Source organism: Dunckerocampus dactyliophorus, chromosome 1 (genome assembly GCF_027744805.1).
Source record: "Dunckerocampus dactyliophorus isolate RoL2022-P2 chromosome 1, RoL_Ddac_1.1, whole genome shotgun sequence".
Classification (NCBI taxonomy): domain Eukaryota; kingdom Metazoa; phylum Chordata; class Actinopteri; order Syngnathiformes; family Syngnathidae; genus Dunckerocampus; species Dunckerocampus dactyliophorus.
This window is the reverse complement of record NC_072819.1, coordinates 13,552,454-13,575,269: the sequence shown is the minus strand read 5'-3', so window position 1 is coordinate 13,575,269 and position 22,816 is coordinate 13,552,454. Positions and strand designations below refer to the sequence as shown.

At 40.2% G+C, this 22,816-nt stretch overlaps 1 protein-coding gene across 4 annotated transcripts; it reads right to left on the bottom strand.

Moving 5' to 3' along the window:
* Window positions 1-582: 582 nt before the first annotated feature.
* LOC129190782 (deoxyribonuclease gamma-like) lies at window positions 583-22,024 on the bottom strand. Of its 4 annotated transcripts, none has more exons than XM_054793360.1 (10): window positions 21,858-22,024; window positions 13,269-13,433; window positions 13,095-13,195; window positions 12,621-12,632; window positions 9,858-9,944; window positions 9,491-9,588; window positions 9,283-9,395; window positions 8,623-8,780; window positions 8,447-8,543; window positions 583-1,454 (listed from the first exon to the last, which is right to left on the bottom strand). In XM_054793360.1, exons 2-10 carry the CDS (start codon window positions 13,425-13,427, stop codon window positions 1,329-1,331), a joined length of 951 nt encoding a protein of 316 aa, XP_054649335.1. In that variant the 5' UTR covers window positions 13,428-13,433; window positions 21,858-22,024; the 3' UTR covers window positions 583-1,328. The 4 variants fall into 4 exon arrangements, with proteins under 4 accessions (XP_054649335.1, XP_054649353.1, XP_054649343.1 ...); XM_054793378.1 differs by having other exon boundaries at window positions 13,107-13,195; XM_054793368.1 differs by lacking the exon at window positions 12,621-12,632.
* Window positions 22,025-22,816: the final 792 nt, after the last annotated feature.

Sequence of the window (22,816 nt, the reverse complement as noted above, 5' to 3'; positions counted from 1 at the left end):
GGTCTTGGGGATCATCAAGATATTTTCTGGCAAAATTGAGACGAGCCTTAATGTTCTTTTGTTCAGCAGTGGTTTTCATCTTGGAACTCTGCCATACAGGCCGTTTTTGCCCAGTGTCTTTCTTATGGCGGAGTCATGAACACTGACCTTAACTGAGGCAAGTGAGGCCTGCAGTTCTTTGGATGTTGTTGTGGGGTCTTTTATGACCTCTTGGATGAGTCGTTGCTGCGCTCTTGGGGTCATTTTGGTTGGCCAACCACTCCTGGGAAGGTTCACCACTCTTCCATGTTTTCGCCATTTGTGGATAATGGCTCCCACTGTGGTTCGCTGGAGTCCCAAAGCTTTAGAAATGGCTTTATAACCTTTTACATACTGATAGATCTCAATCTCACTCAAGTTATGTGGGGGGGGATCACTTTTTTTCTTCCCTAAATAAAACGTTCATTTAAATATGGCATTTTGTGTTCAGTTGTGCTGTCATTGACTAATATTTGTTTGATGATCTGAAACATTTAAGTGCAACAAATATGCAAAGAAATAAGAACTCACACCACTGTATGTGCAAAGAAACCTGCTTTTAGTCACATAAATTAGTACTATAAATATTCATATTGTACTGTCTGTTCAAATTGTTAAAAAATGTACTGTACTTCATTCTACACATATTTTGCAAAATATAACAATTATCCAAAACAAGCATTCTGCATGTCGGTCAGACATCAACATCACTTCCTTATGGCCATATTAAAAATCAAAAGTGAATACATCTAGCTGAACTCAAATGTACACACTTCACAATTAGTGAATGATCCTTGTAAGAATCAGAGTAGAATTGAATTTCACACAACAGCTTTTTAATTTGGACATAAAAAGGTATAAAACCCTGAAACACTGCACACAACAAACATAATATATACATGACATGCATACATACATGACTCCATAAAGCTCACTTTTTGAGGTTTTGTTGTCGCAAAATTTGGCATCTTTGGTTCATTTTTCACTGATGATTTGTACTCTGACCATAAAAATGTTACAAATACATGGCTAATTTACCAGCTAAAAAAAAAACAGTCAACATCAAAGACAACATTGTGCCAACATTTTCAAATCATTGACAAAGAATCATAGAGAAGCTGTCTTCAAGACGTGATCGTGACTTACCATCTGCTTGCTCAAATTTATGTAATAGGTGTTTAATGAATTGTAATGGTCATTTTGTACTTTATGACTGTGGTAAAGGACGTGCATAGAAGGTTCCAGCGTGGGGGATACAAACATAATACAACATATAAAGTCCATGAGTGGTAGCATACGTCAAAAATAATTCAAGGAGACGACAGGAAGGAGCGGATCACCGCGCTGACCAGGAGCAGGAGGGGTGTGGCCTGAAGAAGCAGGGTGGAGCTCTTTAGCCTCACCTCCACAGGTAAGTGGTCGCTCACCGCCAGCACCTGCACCGGCAAAAACACATTAAGAGGTTTGTAACCTGCAGGACTTCTACATTGTTCTACAACCCCTGGCAAAAATGATAGAATCACCAGTCTCAGAACCATTCAGTTGCTTAATTTTGTTGAAAAAAAAAAAAAAGAAGCCGATCACAGACATGACACAAAACTAAAGTCTTTTCAAATTGCAACTTTCTGGCTTTAAGAAACATGAAAAGAAATTAATTTTAAAAATTGTGGTAATAACGGTTACTTTTTTTTTTTTTACGCATATGGAATCAATCTGAGGAAAATGGAAAGGAATGGAATAAATTAAAAACAAACAAAAGAACACTTCAACACACCACAAGTACTTTGTTGTGTCACCTCGGGCTTTTACTTGTATAACAGCTTGCAGTCTCTGAATGACTTCAATTCATCCATCCATTTTCTATACCGCTGCTCCTCATTAGGGTCGCTGGGGCATGCTGGAGCCTATCCCAGGTGACTTCGGGTGACAGGCGGGGTCCAGGGGTACACTACCCTGGACTGGTCGCAGGGCACATATAGACAAACAACCATTCACACTCACATTCATACCTATGGACAATTTAGAGTCACCAATTAACCTAACATGCATGTTTTTGGAATGTGGGAGGAAACCGGAGAAAACCCACGCACGCACGGGGAGAACATGCAAACTCCACACAGAAATGGCCAAGGGAGAATCGAACCCAGGTCTTCCCGATCTCCTGACTGTGACTGTGTCGCCAACATGCTAACCACTGTGCGGCCCCAATTCAATTCAATTCAATTCAATTTATTTATATAGCGCCAAATCACAACAGCAGTTATCTCATGGCACTTTACATATGAAGGTCAGATTCATAAATGACAACAGAGAACCAACTGAAGCCCCACATTAGCAAACACTTGGTGACGGAGGCAAGGAAAAACTCCCTCTGGGAAGGAAACCTTGAACAGAACCCAGAACTTAAAGGAATGACAATAAGTGCTTTTCATCAATCTGGCTTCATCTTTCTCTGATTGCTGTTGCCAGATCAGCTTTGCAGGTTGGAGCCTTGTCATTGACCATTTTCTCCAACTTCCACCACAGATTTTCAATTGGATTGAGATCCGGGCTATTTGCAGGTCATGGCATTGACCTTATGTGTCTTTTTCTGCTCTATGGCAAGATGCATTATCATCTTGAAAAATTATTTCTTCATCCCCAAACGTTCTTTCAAAATTGTCCAAAATGCAAAAGTAAACTTCTGCATTTATTCAAGATGTAATGACAGCCATCTCCCCAGTGCCTGTACCAGACATGCAGTCCCATATCATCAAAGACTGTGGAAATGTGCATGTTTTCTTCAGGCAGTCTTCATCTCTTTGGAACGGCACCAAACAAAAGTTGCAGCATCATCACCTTGCCCAATGAGATTCACGATTCATTGCTGAATATGACTTTCATCCAGTCAACCATATGTAACCCGCCCTGTTTCGCACCGCCCGCACCGGGGCTCGAACACAAGACCTTTGTAATGGGAGGCGAGAGCGCTGACCACACGGGCAAAAGCCCGGACTGTCGACCGCGTGTTCAGTGCAGCTTTTAAGGCAGAGGGAGTGAGGTTTACCAACGTACACTTGCACAGCCCCACAGGCTGGCATCCGTTACACATAGTCCACCATTGCTTAGCCCATTGTAACCTTGTTTTTTCCATTTAGTTGTTAATGACAGCTTTTCTGTATGTCAATCTCATTTCCTTTAGGTGCTTTCTTTCAGTTTGGTCACTGATGTTGACTGCTGTTTTCTCCATTTGTTCCTCATTTGTGTTGCTGTGCATTTTTTGTTTGCAAGACATATTGCTTTACGTGTTCTGTCTTGTTGCTCTGATGTCTTCCTTGGTCTACAAGTATATTTGCCTTTAACAACCTTCCCATGTTTGTATTTGGTCCTGACTTTAGACACAGTTGACGGTGAGCAACCAACATCTTGCAACATTGCGTGATGCGATTTACCTTCTTTAAGAAGTTTTATAATCCTCTCCTTTGTTTCAAGTGACATCTCTCGTGTTGGAGTCACAATTCATGTCAGACCATTTGGTGCGACAGCTCTCTAAAAGGTGTGGTCACTCCTTTTTAACTGGAGACTAACCAGCACATCTTATCTGATGCAGGTGTTAGTTTTGGGAATGAACATTTACAGGGTGATTCCATAATTTTTTCACTCTGCTTGGTCTAAAAAAGTAACTATTACTGACTACCACAATTTTTCACAAGTGTTTAATAGTTTATGATCTGCTTTTTCTACAAAATTAAAGAACTGAAGGAACATCCTCTGAGACTGGTGATTCCGTCATTTTAATTGTAGAACATGGGTGTCTTAACTTTTTCCACTGAGGGCCGCAAACAAAAAAAATGAAAAGGTGGCCAATTTGATATTCTTCATCTTTTTGTTTCTTAAACACGCTAAAACCAAACTAATGTAGGTCAAGATATGCCAAGCAGTTAAATATAAAGAAAAAAAAGACTAAAATAGGGGCCAATACTTTTCCCCCCTAAATACGAGCTTTCAAGTTACAATTATAATTAATTATTTTTGTAATACTGAATAAATAAATAATTTGTAATAAAAGTATTTTTTTTTTATTTTTATGTGGAAAATATATTGTATGTGGACAGTGGTGTCCAAATTGCAGACTGCAGCTCGATTTTTACTGGCATCCAGGGAAGATGATAGGAGGATTAGGGCTACTTTGAAAAGAGAAAAAGTTAAAATATTGAATGCGATATCACACTAGCAATAATTGTTCAGTCAAAATTTAAAAAATGTAAACACCACATGACTGCACGATTAGTCATCAAACGCTTAACAGGGTTCTTATGACAATAATGAGGATGTTAATACAAGTCTTGATGAGAGGGGGACAAAAAAAAAAAAAGAGAGACAAGAGACAAGGACAACAGCAGCAACAACAATTGTGACAGCAAGAACAGAACAACAGAAACATACAGAACGACATCAGCAAATAAATGTCTGTGACAACTATAAAGACGAACAAGGACTTAAGGACAAAGGACAAAACAATATCAACAACCACAATGACAACGCTGTCAATGACAATCACACATAATAGTAGTCATGAAATGATGAACTATGATAGTGATTACAATGACAATACTGCATTGAAACAGTCACACATAATAGTATTCGTGAAGTGATGAACTATGATAGTGATCACAATGACAATACTGCATTGAAACAGTCACACATAATTGTAGTAATGAAATGATTCTCTATGATAGTGAACAGAATGATAATTACTGTAATGCACATCATTGTAAAAAAAACCCAAAAAAACCTATAGTCATACTGCTGATATCACCGTCGCTGTAATAAAACCAACAACATAATAACACCCTGGTTAACTCAGTGAGTAATGTAGGGAAGTACGTATGTACTGTGAGTGTGCATATGTACAGGTATCTCTGTATGTGGGGAAGACATATATATATATATATATATATATATACATATATATATATATATATATATATATATATATATATACATATATATACATATACATATATATACATATACATATATATATATATATACATATACATACATATACATATATATACATATACATACATATACATACACATACATACATATACATACACATACATATATACACATATACATATATACACATATACATATATACACATATACATATATATACATATACATATATATATATATATATATATATATATATATATATATATATATATATATATATATATATATATATATATATATATATATATATATATATATATATATATATAAAAAGGTGCAAGAATGTGTGGGTGAGTAATTGTCACTAAGAATGCATGAAAGGAAAGGGGCCGCCTTCCACCTCCCAGAGAGCCCTGCCCAAAATAGCCAGGCCGAGCCCCCGCCGCCAGAAGGCCACCAGGCCCACAGGGGCAGGCAGCACAAAGATCAGTGCCCCAAGAGCCAGCCCAGAGAGCCCTCCCCCCCCTGGAAGACCAGCAAGGGGCCGAAGAGAGGTAATCCCAGCCAAGGACAGGGCGCCGGTGGGCCGGAGGACTGCCAACCCCTGAGACCAACGAGAGATCACACCCCACAAAGGCAGAAGAGTACTGGGGGCCACAAACCGGCAGGCCCAGAGACGCCCCCACAACCGGAAAGAAGCCCGCCCGCGCCAGAAGCGCCAATCGCCGCCCACCGCCACCCCTACCCCCAGGGAGCGGAGCCCGGCCTGCCCCGGGCCAACTTCCGCCCGACCCCCGACACAGGGCCGCCCCGCCCAGGGATGCAGGAGGCACACCCTCCACCCACCCAGCGGAGGCACGGGCAGCAGAGATGTAATAATTATTATTATTATTATTGGTAATTATTCAAAGAGCAATTGTACATTCACTAGACAACAGAAAACCCTACTGAAATGATTGCATCTACAGGTAATCTACCCTCTGGGTCTAAAATACGGTTAGATGTAAATACTGATTGTTATTTACTATGCATGAAACACTGTTCATTGACTAGTGGTAGTGGTAGTGATAGTGATAGTAATATTTTGATGCTATTCCTATTTGATTTTAAGGATATCAACCTAACCCAGTGCTTCTCAAATGGTGGGGCGGGCCACCCTGGGGTAGGCGTGGTGAACTGTCCGGGGGGGCTTGAGAGGCAGGGAGGACTTTCAATACTAGTGCAGACCTGCCAACATGTATGAATTTGTCGTACTCAGCATGCAATTTCACTCAATATGCTTGTATTTTGCTGGTTTCAGTTTTCAGTTCAGTCTGTATAGTAGAGATGAATAGATAGATATCAATTTCTCAATAGTATTTCAAATCGGGGGGCGAGAAAACATTACTGTCCCCCTTTGGGGGCATGACAGATAATAATTGAGACGCAACCTGACAAGTTCCTGTAAATTGTTGAGGTGTGAAATAAACTCAAAATCTACTGGAGGTGTGTTGATAAAGCACCCTATGCGTATAAAGCAACACATTAATGGGATTTTTTGATACGTCAATCAAAGGTGATTCTAATTGCATATAACACACTGCTATTTTTTTTTTTTAATTGTTTAATTTGTCATTGAAATTATTCCAATTGTTTGTTTATTCCAGTGTGGCCTTAATCTCCCTTTAAATTTTATTTATAAAAACATGTGCTGTGGGGCAATAAAAAAAAAACTAGCCCTGCGCCAGATTTTGGATAACCTGATTATTGAGCTTGTGTAATTGTATTCTATATAATGGTTTAATTCATCCTGAACATGCATATGAGTCAAACTGTAGCACTTCACATAGTACAATTCCCAATTTTGCATGTCCAAAAGGAGAAGGAAGAAGCAAAGCTTATTTAATCCTACCCCTCATCAGTTTCACATCAGTTGCGATAACTTTATTCACCTCTTGTTTTTCCAAGTGTACTTTGTAAGGCTACGTGACAATATAGTGCAATCATTGTCAATCAAGGTTTATACTTCAGGAAAGGTAGCTACAGACTTAATGATAACTGATAAAATGGTTGACAGAATAGTTGGTTGATAATGAGTGAGTACAGACCATGTACAGTCAAACCTGTCTATAGCGGCCACTAAAGGGAAACGGCAAAAGTGGTCGCTATAGGCAGGTGGCCTCTATAGACAGGTTGGTGGCCATTTTGAATTTGTGCGAGCACATATTAACATGTCTGTGATTAGAAGCTTGTTGTGTTTGCAGATAGATATAATTATACTGTTACATGTTGACCAGTAGAGGGCACTGTGGGACTGCGGAAAAGTTATAAAGAACAACTAGGCTTGTTATTCTACACCACCCACAGAACCAAGCTGTGCTACTATATATACGGCAGAGTGTCATTACAGCTTTAGTTCATCAGGAAGTGATGGGAAGTGACGGTGCGACGTCCCGAGCAGGAAAGCTACGCTGAGTGCTAGCTGTGAGTGTCGAGAGAGTTGGGAAGTGTGTTTATGTTGGCGTGGATGTAAAGTCCTGCAGTGTTCTCCACTGGTAATAAAGCAATTAAAGTGCATTGGCGACGTGAGTCTCTCCTTCCCCACAACAAGGGGCATTACATTACTGACCAGTGCACATTGTCTCACAGCAGGAAATAAACGGTGTCACGTTCTGCAACAAGCTCAAAAGAAGACGGCTTTTTTATGTGGAACAACTGTCAGTTTGTGTGGATCTTGTGAATGATTGTGACTGAGCTAGGACTCAGTAATTAAAGTCTACACACGACGGCTTCATTGATTAAAAAAAACGAAACTTTTTCGTGCATGAAGCTTCTGCTTGAGTCGGTATTTTGGCCGCTATATGCGGTCAGATATCGACCAAGGGATACAAAATGTGTGGCCGCTGGCCGCATCAGACAGGTGACTGCTATACACAGGGTCTATAACATGTAAATTTTCTGCGGGGGGGGGGGGGGCTATAGGCAGGTGGCCGCTAAGACAGGTTTGACTGTACTCCCCAGAATCAAGAGTTAGTAGTGGTTAGATATTGTATTGTATGTACACAGTAGTTAAGGTCTCTTCTTCTTTGTATTTTGTGAACATCAACTGCTTGTACTTTTTCTTAAAATCACTCATTTTAGTGCATTGTTTGAGTTCCTTACTCAATCCGTTCCACAATTTGATTCCACGTACAGAAATGCTGAAATATTGCATTGTATTTTGACTTGCTCCAACATTGTCTGATTGTTATTTTATATTTCGGTCTTATCTGAGGGAGTCTTTTGAGTACATATATATGTAACCTTATCTAAATGTTTTTTTTTCCTTTTGTGTGTTTTCACGTATGTTAATGGTAGTCCCAATCTTGCTGGCTGCAAAACAAGTTTACCTTTGGCTACAAATAAAGTAACCTTTGTGTTCCCCCTGAAGCCAAATGCCACTATAATTTCTAACAACATATGAACATGTAAAGACAAAAAACTACAGTAAAGATGAGTTTGTTACCGTTGCCCTTGTCAGTTTGAACTCTTGAGCATAGTTGAAGGCCCTGGCAGAGAACGGCATGATGGCCTTCAGGAAGGACTTCCCGTACACGACAATTCTGCCACACAAGGAACACACCAGATGACACCCTGCACTCAAACAACAACAACAAAAAAAACATAAGCATTGACGCCTACCGGTCATATGCACAGCTAGTTTCGTCTGTGAATGTGGTGTCCATTTTGTCTCCGATGAGCCAGGAGAAGCTGGTGTTGGTGAACAGTCTGATGTTCTTCTTGTCGTGGCGGGTCATGTAGGCGCAGCCGGCATGGAAATCACCCAAGAACATCACATTCTATCCACAAAAGACAAAGAATGGCGCGCCTCAAAGTTCTGTCCTCTGCCATTTGATATTTAAATTCATCTTCATGTTATTTCCACTACACTGGAACCCACTTATGTCGACAACCCGTCTATGTGGACAAACTCATCAAGTCCTGGTCCACTATGTTCTTATTACAAAAAAAGTACATAAGTTGAAGTCGACATAGATGGTTGACCAGGTTTGCCGACATAAAATTTCAAACGCAAGGGGATCATTCCTATGAAAAAGCAGCTGTTTATGCCAGTGTTTGTTGTATTGTTAACGTAATCATTATCGTAACAACAGCAGCGACACAACCACTGTCCAGTTACACAGCGTGCACAGTGACTTTATGCTCATTGAAAAGTAAGCTTAAAAATAAAAAGTATGGCAGGATCAATCTCGATTCTGCTACAGCAACTAACAAAATGTTAGCCAAAGTCAAAAGTACTCTGGTAACTAGTAAGTAGTACTCAAGTTTGGTTTGAGTCACCTTGTTTTTCCATTTTTTCAGCACTTCCTTGAAGACATCGTACAGGCGGTCGAGCTCCTTGACGGCGTTGCTCGGGTCCGTGTGCAGCCCGACAAGAATGAAGTTCTTGACGGCTGAGAAGAAAGGGGGTGGTCATAAATCAACGCTAACACAATCAGGTGTTGTCGAGTCTGAAGTGTGAAAGGACGTCTGTTTGTTGCTCGCTGACCTGTTTTGTTGCTGTGGAAGTGAACAGCTAGTGGCGCTCTGACAAATTGTTGCTGGTTCTGGTACTGATATCGGTCCACCACGTTAACAGTCTCTGTCCTGTTAAGATTAAAACACTGGGACAAATGTCCACTTTCTGTCCACCAATCAACACACTGCGCTATGTCTAGCTCCACCCCACTGTATTCTGACTGTATTTGGTAGCGCAACAGCAGGGTGCCAAAGTGGGACAGCTATTTCTGTACCTGTAAAAACTTTATGACAATGGAAACACAAGACATGCAGGTATATGCAGAGTACTACTTGGTGGAAACATGTCATACTAACATGTCAGAGTGCATCATGTGAAAATGACAATGGTGTCTCACCTGTAGATGAAGACGTACTTTTGCATGTCACTGGGGGACTTGCCCAGACTGGAACTGGACTCGGAGCGGTAGTGGTAGCCTTCATACCTCCAGAGGAAACACACAGACAAACACACACACACACAAAATCAAGCACTAAGCAGCAATAGACAACTTAAAAAAAACTGACTGTCTCACATCGACACAAGATTAGATGTGTCTATTTTGGCTGTCTTATATTATAGTTTTGGACTGACAATTGTGTCTTTTGACCTTATAGAGCTGTCTTTTTACCAATATACTGTCGAATCCCGGTTTTCAAACGCCCCAATTTTCGTATGATACAGTTTACAACAAAGAAATTGCTTTGGTTCTCCTACATTGTCTCAGTTATCATACAATATTATGAGTAACTCTTGTATTTTACCTTTTGGCACGTTCAATCTTGCAGTATTAAAGATGTGGACAAACAATGCGACCAGCCATCTTGGATCACACACTCACGGCTCTATCATCCACTGTCGAACGTCGCCCTCCTCGTGTATCTGCCACCACTGTCTGTTCCGTGCCATCCGTGTCCAGGCTGCCCCAGCATACAATGTTAAGTCATCCCTCCATCTGTGTTTTTGTCTTCCCCTTCTTCTTGGGCCTAATCTTGGTTCCCAATCTGTAATATGCCCACTCCACCTGTTGTCCTCTCATCTCGCCAGATGTCCTGACCTCCTCCATTATGCGTCTTTCATTTTTTCCATGATGTCTTTGACTTCTGCGAATTTCCTTATTTTTGAGCTTCTGATTTTGTCTCGTAGCGTGATGTGGAGCATTTGTTTTTCTATTTCTCTCTATGCAGTGATGAGTTTTTGCTATGTACATTTTGTTGTAGTGCAGATTTCACATCCGTAAGTCATTGTAGGCAGTACACGCTGGTTAAAAGGTCCTTCTATGGACTATAGAAACTTTTTGTCACATGGTATATCTTTGTATCTGCCAAAGCAGCTCCAGCCAGCCTGAACTCTGATTAAAACTTTTTGTCTTGGGCTGTCTGCCATTTTCACCTCAGATATTTGTAGCTATCAACATGCTCAATCTTTTCATTTTCTATCTCTAGGGTCTCACCTGTATGGAAATTGGTTATGTACTTTATTTTTCCATGGATCACACACCCAACACCAAATCTTGCGAAACTTACACAACACTGAGGGATCATGTAAGGCTCATGCATTTGGCAAAACCCAATGAAAATGTGACACAAACTACTGTAGTCTGCTTTCCACATCAATAAGTTCTTGGCGAAGAAGCTAATGTTTCAAAAAGGGTTAAGGTGTTAAAAAAATACAAACGATCGAAGATGTTGAGAAGTTATTTTTGGTGTGGATCCCCTCCTCTCTCTCGCCACTCGTTGAAATCTTCAAGAAAGGTAAAAGTGTTAAATGTTCATTTATCCATTTCATTTGTCATTTATAATTATTTCACATTGTTTTTCTGCATGTAAAACTATAATTATTCTCCATAATATGCATTTTTCTTTATTTAAATTTTTATGGGTGTCTGGAACGAATTAATTGGATTTACATTATTTCAGATGGAAAACTTGCTTCGGTTTTCGTACGTTTCAGTTTTTGTCAGACCTTTTGGAACAAATTAACCACTAAAACTGCTGTACCATTATATGCCTTTTGACCTAATAGATGACTTTTAGACAAACAGATGTGTCCTAACTTACAGTACACGTGTCTTTTGACCTAATTTAATTTGTCTTTTAGACAAATACATGTGTCTTTGGACCTAAAGACTGTTTTTACGACAAATGCATGTCTTGACCTTTGACCTAATAGATGTGTCTTAGAAATACATGCATTGTCAGCTAATAGATGTCTTTTGGGCAGATACCTGTGTTACAGTCAAACTGTCGGCTGTTGAGTTCTACTCAGTGTAGACACGTCAGACCCACTAAAGAAAGCAGATACAAACGTGTGCCGAGTCTGAACATGTCTACACCTGTCACTTCCTGTTGGCTGTTTTTTTTTTTTGTTGAACTTTTTTCTGCAGCTTCTTTTCAAAGAGACCTCATACCAGTATACCCGCCTCCTCCCCTATTAATTATTACCTGCCACAAACAAAGCTCATGTCACTAATTAACATCCCGACATGCACATGCTTTGTATCAACAAATTAGGAATCAATCATTTTCACCAACCAATTAGTGAGCGGCAATGGCATGGCAGCTGTCAGTGGCCTGGTTAGTCGCGGGCGGGAAGATAAAAGGACAGACACATACTAGTACTGTACATGATATGTGATAAAAGTACAGCCCTCACATTTCTACAAGCATTTTTCTGATAATTCATCTTGTCAAGGGACAATGCTAAAGAAAGTAAACTTGGATATAATAAAAGTAGTCATTGTATAGCTTCTATAGCAGTATAGATCTACTACCCACTGAAAAATGTTGACAGCTGACTGTGTGTTGACTCACTTTCAGTGGATAGTAAATCTATACTACTATACAAGTACATGTACACTGACTACTCAAGTACAGTATATCCAAGTTTACTTTCTTTAGTGTAGGCCCACCACAAGATGGAATAACAACAAAATGTGAGGGTTGTACTCACTTTTCTCAGATACTTTTGTAAATAGTTTTCTATATTTTTATGATGTAAATGTGATGTGTTGCATCAGGGGGTCATGTGACTGCAGCCAATTAGATTAGTAGACGATTGATTGCCATGATTGCTTTGCATTAAAAGCTGAGACGACGCATGCTGTGAGAATCCTTCGTACCTTTGAGCTTCCCTGTCGGGGGTCAGAAAGCAGACATGACGTCACCTCGATGCATCGACGCGTCACTGCAAGGTTAAAGGTCACCACCACCACCACCACCTGGACACTTACGGGTCCAGGTGCTACACAAATGCCACCGGACAAGTGTTAAACTGCTAACTTGAAGACATTCCGACATCAGTGATGACACGTTGTGAGCCACTTCCTGTGTGTGACCCGCTGAGCCTCACGCACAGCTCATTAAGGGGCGCAGCTTCAGCAAAGGAATTTAGCAAAACGCCACTTTGGTTTGGATCCATCCTTTAACATTTGGTTACAATGGGAATATTCGATCAAGTGGCAGGCAGTCACAAAGGTGACAAGCTAACAGCACCATGGTGACAACTCTCAAGCGTCTCCATGATGCATTGCCTAGCTAACAACAAACGCCGCGGCAGGATATGGTGGTCAGTGGGACATGGCCTGCTTCAGTACCTTCCACTGTACCTGTTGAGAGACGACAGCAGCGCTTTGATGGCGGAGCCGTCGGTATCTGTCACCTCCTGTAGCAAGGTGATGTCACAGCGCGAAATGATCTACAAAATGGGTGCACACTTTTTTAGTTTGCCGCACATAAACAAAAACATACAGGAAGTGTGTGTATGTTACCCGTGTGAGCGTGTGCAACACTTTGTAGTTCGCTGCCTTCTGTGAGTTGAACTTTTGCACATTGTAGGCACAGATCCTGAACCCAGAGACGGCCTCACCCCCAACCGCCACGAACAGGAAAGCAACGAGGATAGAAAAATGATGAGAGCAACCCCTCATGGTGGACTGTGAAATAAAACACACACACACACATATAACAGACTGTTGATACAGTAGGTCACACTTGAAAGACATGAGGTCACATGTGAAGGTGGAGCACAACACCACAATGACCAGTATTAAAACACGTTTTAAGACGCGCCCAGCCATGCTTGACTCCTCCCCCTCCCAGCATGGCCTCTCCTGGCAGGTGTAGAGGCGGCGGGACCGGTAAAGTGACTTGTGCTCACAGGTTCTTTTTTTCTACAGCTAAAAAGCTATCACCTACCTAAAATTTTAATTAAAATTATGAGCATTTCTGTACAGACTTTTATTTGTTGCTATATCAATGCAATTTTTCCCATACACTCATGTGGTGGGCATCATTGCAGCTTCCATAAATAGACTTGGCACCACCTGTTCAAAAACACATTATAATGGGACTGTCTGTGAATGTAGCTTGGTGTTACAACTCTGTACAGTAGGTGGCGGTATGCAGGTAACTCTGCTTCTTCGCACCTCATAGGCAGCGGGTCTGCCAGAGAATATAATAAGATGTTGTAGCAGGAGGGATCATTGCCGTCAATGTAACAATGTCCAAAAGGCAAATTCTAGCAATTTTTCAACTGGTCTTATGATTTTGATCAGGGGTGTACATATTGTACATACATATCAATCTGTGGTGTGATTTAGAACATAACTTTTTTTTTTCACAAACTCTGATAGGGCCCTTTTTTTTTTTTACCCCAAATTCTGTTTTAATTTTTTATAAGTTTTTTTTACCTTTTCCACTTATTTTACCAGCATAGAGTGTGTGCTATTTGGGTTCGTGAATAAAATGCAAAAATCCTTACATTTATTGATGCAATACCTCTGGCCCATTTTGTTCAGTAATTGAGAAATGGATGTAGCTTAGCTAACTTTTCTAATGGGATGTCAGCCTCAGCACATATTGCTACAAAATCTTCAACAAACTGTAATACCCGTGCTTGTAATTAAGGAAGCTGGACTCACAGATGTCATTCCAATCACGTTATTGATGGAAGATATTTTAATGACACCCTTAATTTGTTAACACAATTTGACAAATGTGACAAACAGCGCTCTTATTTTGAAGACTGGAATGTGTTGTGTGTGTTCCGAATGGCAATTGACGGTTGATACGTGCTCGGTGCGAGAATAAACGTGCCCTCGTCTTTTTTCACTCAGAACCTGCACGTCGTCAGTGGGCATTGTAAAATGGTCTGTGCATTAAAGCAGTAAAACACAACACAGAGAAAATATCCTCATCCCACCTGATTCACGCGCAGCTGCACTCGCTAAACGAACCTCGTTAGCTTCCATTCACGGTCCGCAACAGAGGAGTTTCCACGGTTTTTCGCCGCCGTTTCGACATGTTTAGTAGTGTTTGTGCGGTCCCTATTATAAACAACCAGAGCGGCACTTCCTGAACTACCGCTGTAGCGACAGAGCCAAATGTCCAACGCGAAACTGACTTCACCACGGTACACCGCGGACATGTCTGCATGGTGGTGTTGCGTTTGCTTCTTCTTGTGGTTGGCGGGAATCGAGAGGCAACCAGCTTTGAGAAGCTTTACTGCACCTACCATATTGGAGTGTGGCTCAGAGTTACGAATGTGATACGGCAACCGGATCGGCCCGATCTTGTGGCGGAAGCCAATATTATCCGATCTCCACAAATACAGAGGATCGGATCGGGACATCCCTAGTCATAATAGATGTTAAAAGGAGCTGGAAATCTCCTATTAAATACAGTCATGGAAAAAATGATTAGGAATCACGTGTGTATCGAGGGAAAGGCTTCTTGAGACGTCATCTGTACTTCTGTGAAGAAGGTGTTGGATGTTTCGCTCCTCATTCGAAGAGCTTTGTCAGCGAACTAACGAGTGCTGGTAGCCTAGGCCTTAAATACAGTAAGAGTGGGCGGAATTGGTGCGCCAACACCCTCCTCCTACACCCTGTGTAGATACTTTGCATTCGAGGCGGATGAATGAGGTTCAATTATAAATTCACAAAAACCGACATGCTAATGATGCCTCCAAAGCTTTCAAAACAAAGGAGGAAACTCTACGCACCTAGCGAAACACCTGAAAAACAGGCACGTGGACTTGTTTAATGAATTTAATGTGTGTAAGTTTAGGTTTACCATCACTGGCGTCACGTTAAAGGTCCAAATATAAGTTCCGTTATTTGGGCTTGGGAGCCAACTTACTGTGCTTGTAGACTGCAGGCTTCTAATACCGGCTCGCTCCCTTAAGTGAGCAAAGCTGGTTAGCTAATAATGTAATGATACTGTCATGATGCGTGACATTATGAGAAGCTCTAACAATCTCTGAGCTTACAGCATGTTATTTCAAATCAAACTTTATTTTTCCTTTACATTGTACAGCGGGGAGTCCCAAGGTCTCTGCCCATGGGTCCCAATTTTTTGTGGCCCCCTACCTGACATCAAAGTTTAGTGCAAGTGCGGCCGGAGCACCCTGGGGAGATGGTGAGAGGCACTTTAGCTTTCTTAAAGGAAGGCAGCTCTTTGATTGGGCAAGCAATAACCAGCACTAAACTGTCTCACTACAATGTTTTCTCATATGTTGGCAGCCCTGTTGTTACTCAGGAAGATATGGCATGCTAAGATGGCTAACACCAGCTAGCTAACATGACATGAAGAAGAGAAGCACAGGTGTAATGTTATGTTTTACTTTAACGCTACAATTAAGGCTGCAAATTGATCAAAACTCATCAAATGCACAAACAATAAGAGTAAATTTCCCCGCTGTGGGATAAATAAAGTACATACATACATAACAACTCCAAAACACTTGAGTGGACAAGTTGTGACCTGCATCACGCTATGAAATAACGTAACATTAGACAATATGTATGGTGACTTGAGTTGCAGGATTAGCCACAGTAGACTGCATTGAGAACTGCATTTTATTTATTTATTTATTTAGAAACAATTCCGTTATCTTTTTGTCACTTAATTTTAAATACATATGTTCCACTTCAATATTGTTTCAAATATGCATCTTCTTTTCAATAAAGATATTTCAAAATAACACACTTGAGACCTGTAAGTATAATAACCATAATATTTTTGCTAGGGGTGCAGCGATTCATCCACTACATCGATGTATCCATTTATATTCCCATAATCCACGACATCGATCTGTATTCTGCAAGTTGCCATATCAATCTAACATCTTTTAAGAGGTAATGAATCGATTGCATCCATACTAGGAAATAAAGCATTGGATTTAAGCACAGCAGGTTTTATATCAAGGGTCTCAAACTCAATTTCACTGGGGGCCAGTGGAGGTAGATCCAGGGTGAGGCTGGGCCGCATTAAGTATTGGGAGTAGGGCTGGGAATGTCAGGGTACCTCACAATACGATACAATTCACAATACATCCATGTGATAACACCACTGTTAGTTCAGCGTTGGTGTTTACTTGCCCCTGTAAGTATGGAAGTAACACCGAGCTTGCCCGGATGTTGCGGGCTGCAGTTACACTACTCTTTGATGTCCAGTCGCGGGCCGCAAGATATGATATGGTGGGCCGCAAAGGGCCCGCGAGTTTGAGACCCCTGTTTTATAAGAATGTGTGGGGTTTTTTTTTAGCACTTTTAATGATAAAGATGTTAAACGTTACTCGATTCAGTCTGCCTGTCTGTGACATCATCGTCTTCCGGGTATGTGGTGGTCATGGGAGTTGTAGTGGACTTGTGAAATACAGTTGGTTCGCTTCTTTTTTTCGCCAGTTGATTCACTTCATTCAGTATTCATATTTAACTCATTTGTCCTTCTTTGAGACTCCACATTTATGGGACAATATGCAAAGTAAGGACGTTTTGTACGCATCTAGATGGTAGTTTAAAGTTCAGTAGCAGTGACACTAAGTGACGTCCAGCGCAGTGTGTCCAGGTCAAAACACATGTGCGCTGCAACACTTTTGTCATTTGTGTATTCTTGCTAGTTGATGCACCGTTCTTTGAAATGGCTGCTCTGATCAGGAAGATTTTCAGTACAAAAAAAGCCCCTGCTGTCATCGGCCCGTACAAGTGAGAAAGTTTCAACACCTAATAGAAGATACAATACCACATTCATTTGCTGAGGAATTTGCATAATGTCCCTCACCCTAGGGTGCAAAGGGCAGGTTTGGATTGCACAATTTAAAGTAAATAATTTATAATGGCAAGTTATACCACCCTCTGTTCATCCTGATTCTGTACTGCATTTTTAAACATTTTTTTGTATTCATTGATAATTTATTCTTAAGTACATCTGCATTATTCATAATTTATACCTGTTTGCCTTACAAAAAACAACGTCAATCTAGGAAGCTTCACCTGTACTGTCCAGTATCCAGGTATTTATTTCACAGTCACACTGATTGAAATTTTGGCTAAAAAGTTACTGAATCGATTTAAAGTTACTGAATCACTTTGGGTTTGTATCGTTTTAAATGAACCAATATCGTACCGGCAACCAAAATCGTGATATGAATCGAATCGTCATTAAAACGAAACGTTACACCCCTAATTTTTTCCCAAGGTTATCATACCTTAAATGTTCATTCATCCCTTTCATTCGTCATTTAGATGCATTTGGAATTAAAAAAAAATAACTGTCAAACTAAAAACGTGTTTTGTCTGAATATTTTGTCAATCTATGTCAATTAGCAAAGAATGGCAGAACCAACCTCTGACGAAATCATAGACAGGCAATGGAGCTGACGTCCAGTTCCTGTTTTAATGTATTAGAAACCTGCCAACAAGGATGTTTTGTGAAAAAAATATATTAAGAACACAGCTGGACTCAAGCAGTGTATTAATAACACGACAAGACAGGCACAATATCGTACGCTAACTGGAAAATTGTATGCACAGCAAGGCAAACTACTGGTGTAAATTTTCGATGTTAACCGAAAAAAACAGGCTAACCGGGGCGTACACTAAACAAGGTTCCACTGCATCAGTAAATGCTGACATAGTGACAATGAATTTAATGAATCTAGAAGAACAAAGTTGGGAGAGGGTCTACAGTGCAAAAGATGTGGAGAAAGCATATGACAACTTCCTTGGTACTTATATGGAGCTCTACGATAAGTACTGTCCCTGGCATGAAAGTCCAAGAAGCAAAAGAAAAACAACCAGCCATGGATGACAAAAGGACAAAAAAATGCCTGTAAGAAGAAGAACACATTATACAGGACATTCATCATTCAACAAACTAAAGAAGCAGAACAAAAGTATAAGACATACAAAAATAAGCTGACAACTATCTTGAGAGTGTGTAAGAGGGAATATTATAGTCATGTACTAAATAAGAACAAAAATAACATGAGAGCAACTTGGGGCATCTTAAATAGTATTATAAATAACAACATTAAGAAAGCAGACTACCCTCACTACTTCATGGTTGGAACCACTAACAGGGATGACATGAATGAAGTAGTTGAAATGTTCAACAATTATTTTGTAAATATCGGACCAAAACTGGAAGAAGAAATCCCAAAACAAGACACAATTGATGACTGGAAAGATATTATTGACAGGAATCCGAATTCTATGTTTCTCACTGTTGTAACCAAAAAGGAGATCACTGACATTGTTAAACATTTTAAGGCAAAAACATAAACTGATTGTCATGGAGTCGAAATGGAAACAATTAAAAGGGTCATCAATGAGATCGCAGACCCGTTAACATACATTAGTAACTTATCTTTTCAGACTGGAATATTTCCAAGCAAAATGAAAACAGCCAAGGTGGTTCCGATTTTTTTAAAAAGGAGACGAACATCAATTTACAAATTATCGACCAGTTTCCTTGTTAACTCAATTCTCTAAAAAAAACAAAAAACAGAGCCAACATTTCAACTTCTATGGCACTGATCGAAATCATGGAGGAAATTACTACTGCTATGGACAATAGAAGATGTGCAGCTGCTGTATTCATGGATCTGACAAAAGCTTTCGATACAATTAATCACAATATTTTAATTTCACAATTAGAAAGGTACGGAATAAGAGGATTAGTTTGGAATTGAGTTAAAAACTATCTAGCAAAGAGGAAACAATTTGTAAAGCTAGGAGAATACACATCTGGGAGTTTATATACCACGTGTGGAGTACCCCAGGGGTCCATATTGGGACCAAAACTGTTCAATTTGTATATCAACGACATTTCTAAAGTAACAAAGGATGTAAAATTGGTCTTATTTGCGGATGATACCACCGCTTTTTGTTGTGGGGAAAGCACATAAGAACTCATTAAAAGGGTCAAGGATGAAATGGTCATATTAAAATCTTGGTTTGACAGGAACAGATTATCCCTGAACTTAAGTAAAACTAAAATAATGCTATTTGGAAATAGCAGAAGGGAGATGTACGAGCAAATACAAATTAATGGAGTGGACATTGAAAAAGTGGAAGAATATAAATTCCTGGGGGTTATAATTGACAAAAAATTTGTTGGAAATCTCATATTAAATATATACAACAAAAGGTGGCGAGAAATATCTCTATATTGAATAAAGCAAAATATGTTCTTGGTCATAAATCACTCCACCCTCTGTACTGTTCCTTAGTATTACCATATTTAATGTATTGTCTGGAGATATGGGAAATAATTACAAAAGCAATCTTCACTCACTCACTGTACTGCCAAAAAGATCTGTGAGGATAATTCATAATGCCAAGTATAGAGAACATACAAACCCTTTATTTTTAAAATCACAGATATTAAAATTTACAGATTTAGTACACTTTCAAGCCGCCAGAATAATGCATAAAGTTAATAATAACAACTCGTTACCAAAAAACCTCATACAGTATTTCTCAATCAGAGAGGAGAAATATGATCTTAGAGGAAAGTTGAACTTAAAACATTTATACGCGAGAACTACGCTGAAAACCCACAGCATTTCCGTGTGTGGAATTAAATTATGGAACGGATTGAGTAAGGAACTCAAACAATGTACCAAGATGAGCACATTCAAAAAACAATACAAGCAGTTGATGTTTGCTAAATACAAGGCAGAAGAGTCTTGATCATCACAATGATGTTCTGTCAGGTTCATTATTTTTTATTTTTTTTTGTTTTTTTTTAAAGGGAAAAAAATTCTGTTTCTTTATCCATATTTATTTATATATACATTTTTTGTCTTACTGTCATCTATTATGTATTATTCTCCTGATTACACAGAAAACATGACATGGAATTCAGGAAGTGAACAACAAGTGTTGTAATAGATGTGGAATAGACGGGGGGTACGATTAAGTAAGCTTTGCTTCTTCCTACTCCTTTTGGACATGTAGAACTGTGAAAGGATGATTTATGAGATGTATTCCATTGTAACCATCCATCCATCCATCCATTTTCTATACCGCTTCATCCTCATTAGGGTCGCGGGGGCATGCTGGAGCCTATCCCAGCTGACTTGGGGCGACAGGTGGGGTACACCCTGGACTGGTCGCCAGCCAATCGCAGGGCACATACAGACAAACAACCAATCACACTCACATGTGGGAGGAAGCCGGAGTACCCGGAGAAAACCCACGCGCACACGGGGAGAACATGCAAACTTCACACAGAAATGCCCAAGGGAGAATCAAGGTCTTCCTGGTCTTCCCGATCTCCAGGCTGTTCCTGTATTGGCCAACGTGCTAACCACTAGACTACCGTGCAGAACCCATTGTAACCTTCATGTTCAAATAAACTAATACCAACCAACCAATTTAATAAATTCTGTTTCTTCCTACTCCTTTTCATGTTGAATTGTGTAACTGTAAACATGTGACACAATCACTGTAACTTTGAAATAAACCAAACATTTACCATTACGATTTGCATTAGTTCCTATAGGAAACATTGGTTCTACATCCAAATGAAACAAAAATTGACTTTTTTCATATTGGAGGTTTCACTTCGATCGAAATGAGATCATTCCAAAGGCAAAAACGTAAAAATGCAATACAAATGCGGCGTTGCGACAAATCCAACTGCTCTGCGACCACATTCCATCACGCTGGAATTTCGCAACAAACTGAGCATTAAGGTTCCATTTCAAGTATGTATTTGCATGCCTACTTGAACTATAGTGTCCTAGTTACTGTAGTAACCCCACCTGTAGTTAAAAATTGAACGCGCCCACTTTGCTCAATATTTGATTGATTGACATACCTGACTTCGACACTTCCGGTGTGCGCAGTAGCATGTTGCATTTTTTTATTTGATCATTTAGGATTGTTAAGTTGTTAGCTAGTGCACATTTGTATATGGAAATATACACACCTAAGAGAACGGGACAGACCACACTAACTTTCACAAGTCAGCAAACTATCGACTGTGAACGACAGGGAAAAAACGGAACAACCAGACGCCACGGACCTAGGTGAACGTAAAAACACCAAATGAGAGCAAGTTCTTACCTGAACAGCTGAGCCCAAAGTTCTTGAAGGATTAGGCTTCGTTCGTGAAGAGACAAGGTGGCGGCTCTCTTTCTCTCTTCCTTCCTACCTACCTACCTACCTACTTACCTACAGTACATAGCTACCTGACTGACTGGCTCCTCCCACTAGCAGGGTTGCCAAATGCTAAGTATGCTATGAAGAGCTCAAAATGATCGTACTCTCACAAGTCACCCTCCAAGGAAAGCTTACAAACCAAATACACAAACATACATTTTTATAACCTGCAGAAGTCCAAACTTTTCAATATATGATGATAAAAAAATTGAGAACGAGGAATATCCTTAATTATCTGCAGGTGGTGACAGACGCGATTTTTTTTTACTAGTGGTTCTCACAGGGGTGGATTGGCCATCGGTAGTACCTGGAGGGTTCCCGGTGGGCCGACCAAAAATGGGCAAATGAACGACCGTTTATTGACTTATTTATTGCTGTTACACTATATTAAAAGGAAATTGATACATACCAAGCACTAAGACCAAGCGGAAAACGGTCGCTCAAGTCGAAGACTGCCGACAAGCTCGTCGATTGGCTCTTGGCTCCGTATCTTGCTAACCTGTGATTGCTCATCCCAGCTGTCACTCCATGAGCGCATGGAAGTTCTCCACGGTGTTTGCGAGTTGGCCCCACTGATTTGTATAAAATATCTGGATAGCTCATACGTCGCACCCACCCGTGCAAGCCACTGAAGCCAAAGAGACGCCATCTTACTACTCACATCTCGACTACATTCGCACAGCGTACATAGTGTACAAAGCAGATGAAGAGGCTCGCAGAACATCTATATTTTACATTAGAAAGCGGGGAGATTCTCCCATTCCTTCAAGTAACGCAACCTTCGTCCCTTAAAAACGATTTGATACGTTATTCTCTATCTTTTAGCTATATTATATGTACTTTTTCCCCTTCCAATTCTCATT

Excerpts from the sequence above, each read along its gene's own strand:
- LOC129190782 (XM_054793360.1), bottom strand. The coding sequence starts at position 13,427 with ATGAGGGGTTGCTCTCATCATTTTTCTATCCTCGTTGCTTTCCTGTTC. Across the intron at positions 9,589-9,857 it reads AAGTACGTCTTCATCTACAG|GACAGAGACTGTTAACGTGG; the intron begins GTGAGACACCAT and ends TAATCTTAACAG. Across the intron at positions 9,396-9,490 it reads CTTCCACAGCAACAAAACAG|CCGTCAAGAACTTCATTCTT; the intron begins GTCAGCGAGCAA and ends CTTTCTTCTCAG.